Consider the following 2,500-nt stretch of genomic DNA (forward strand, 5'->3'; position numbering starts at 1 on the left):
CGCGTTTCCCAGAATCCCAAAGAGCCTCTTTGGGCAGAGTTCTTCTTTGGAGCGCACTTAAGAACGCTGTGAAAGAAGAATGCGTTTCCCAGATTCGTTCTTAGCGAAAGTAGTACTTTCACTAAGATGGAACTGTACGACGGAGCTGACCCACTCTTTCAACCTTCTTAGCGACCAAATCGTCAGTGATCATGCCGCGTAGGGAAATTTATTTCCTCCACTTTTCGAAATAATAAAACAATGCTCAATGCGGACCTGGCGCAATAAACATAAACTAATAGAGAATTTTTTTTTTTAATGAATTACAGGTTTACGTTTTCCACACACAAGAGTTTATAGTACTACACATAAAAAAACATCAACAACCCTGTGGCATTTCACAGATATCAAGGAAACAGATTGAATTGAATTCAGCTGAACCTCATTGAGAGCGGATCCACCTGCTACTCTATATAAAGGCGTTGCCAAAGTCCGCGCGTGTGAGAAACCATGGCTGCAATACAGCAAATTCTCGCTGCCAACCAGCCGCGTCGCCGTGCGCGAAGCCAGACGGTTTACATTAACGCCTACGTGCGTCAGAACTTCTCCCCACTGGACGTGCTGTCAGACCGGGCCGTCCAGGCAAAGTACCGGCTGCCCCGTGCGGAGATCCAACGACTAATAACTCTGGTGTCTCCACACATCCAGAGAGCAACCCGCTGCAATTTTGCCCTCAGCCCGGAGGTGCAGCTCCTGGCTGCTCTGCGTTTTTACGCAGTGGGGAGCTTCCTGGAGGTGGTGGGGGACGGCACCGGCCTCAGCAAGGCATCGGTGTCACGGAGTGTGGCAGCTGTGACACCAATTCTCCTGCGCCATGCCCGGACCCATATCAAGATGGCCACCACACGGGACGAGGTCCGCATGGTCCACCAAGGGTTCCACGCAGTGGCTGGGATCCCCCGGGTGATCGGTCTGGTAGATGGCACCCTTATTCCAATCCACAATCCCTCCCTGGTGGATCCGTGCTGGATTGGTCGCAAGCACTACGCGGCCATAAACACGCAGGTGGTGGTGGATCACAATGGCCTCATCACTGACATCGTCGCCAGGTGGCCAGGCAGCACTCACGACAGTTTCATGTGGGCCAACTCAGCTGTGGGGCAGAAGGCTGGCAGAGGAGTGTTTGGCCGGGGCATCATCCTAGGGGACAGTGGCTACCCTCTCCGGAGTTACCTCGTCACGCCGGTAACCAACCCAGCAACACCACAGGAGGAGAGATTCAATGAGGCCCACACAAGCACCAGGACGAAGATCGAACGGGTGTTTGGCATTTGGAAGTCCCGCTTCAGGTGCATTCATCGTTCGTCGGGGGGGCTGCGCTTGTCACCAATCAAGTGTTGCCAAGTGATTGTTGTCACCGCCATGCTGCACAACATTGTAGTGCGCGTTGGCGCAGATGAGCCGCCTCCTGTTGAAGAGCAACATTCAGAGGACGAAGCCCCGAACCCCGCCCCCCGCAATGTGCGAGCAGTACTGCATCAGGCCGGAGCCCAGACCAGACAGGAACTTATCCACCTCTTCTGAGGTCCAACAACCCCAGCCCCTACCCCTTCACCACAAGTCGCCAAGCACTGATCACTAATAAACCCACAACCATAAACCCACAACCATAAACCCACAACCATAAACCCACAACCATAAACCCACAACCACTGTCAGGCCTGAAGGCTGAAATAAATAAACAGAACCAGCAGATGTAGGCTACATGTAACGTCCTGCACACTGATTAATTGCTTCAGTGTCCGGGTGCTTTACCTGAAAGTATGGCACTGGATTGTTAAGGAAATATTGTTGCATACAGTATGTGGGAGTATAGTGCCCACATTTCTGAGGTGACCATGTAACAAGTGGGAAATTAGCGCAAAACATGCTGTGCTGAAAGGGCGCACAATACGCACATGTCATGAACCTACGCTTAGATAAATTACAAATTGCCTGGGACTTTTTGTTGCTATTTGACACCCTCATTTCAATGCAAAATGATCCACACAATACATGGTTGAAAAGGAAACCAAAGTAGTTTATTGAAACCATATGATGGGGGGGGGGGGGGGGGGGGCTCCGCGCTGCATTTACTGCTGGGCCTCTGCATCACCTGCAATGAAGGGAGATTGATTAGTGAAATTGAACGGGATACATTGGGTAATGCAGATAAAACATTGAAATACCCATACCTGAATCCTGGGGAAAGATGATTGGCACCGAGATGGAGGGACGGTTGAACTGGGCCTCTGCAAGCGCCAGCTGTCTCCGGTGCAGCTCCAACCTCTCCTGCTTCATCCGGACCACCTCTTCCTGCAGGGCAGTTTGTCTTTGGAGGTGGCCCTCCATCCCCCGCAGCACCTCCAGCTTCTCCCTCTCCAGGCGCACCAGCGTCTCACTGCAGGTGCAGGTTGTTATCGCGGGCCGCCATCGTGAGCCTCCACGCATACGGACACCGGGCCCTGCTGGTTGGCGCGCA

The 2,500-nt window shown here is 52.6% G+C and overlaps 1 protein-coding gene across 1 annotated transcript; it reads left to right on the forward strand.

Annotated features, from left to right (window-relative positions):
• Positions 1-489: 489 nt before the first annotated feature.
• Positions 490-1,563, forward strand: LOC307271130 (putative nuclease HARBI1; the record flags this gene model as incomplete). The annotated part of the gene is made up of 2 exons (XM_080055003.1): positions 490-602; positions 690-1,563. The coding sequence occupies 2 exons, from the start codon at positions 490-492 to the stop codon at positions 1,561-1,563; spliced, it is 987 nt and encodes a 328-aa protein (XP_079911129.1).
• Between the last annotated feature and the right edge of the window lie 937 nt (positions 1,564-2,500).

Source organism: Ammodytes marinus, assembly GCF_949987685.1.
Source record: "Ammodytes marinus genome assembly, contig: scaffold_428, whole genome shotgun sequence".
Lineage (NCBI taxonomy): Eukaryota > Metazoa > Chordata > Actinopteri > Uranoscopiformes > Ammodytidae > Ammodytes > Ammodytes marinus.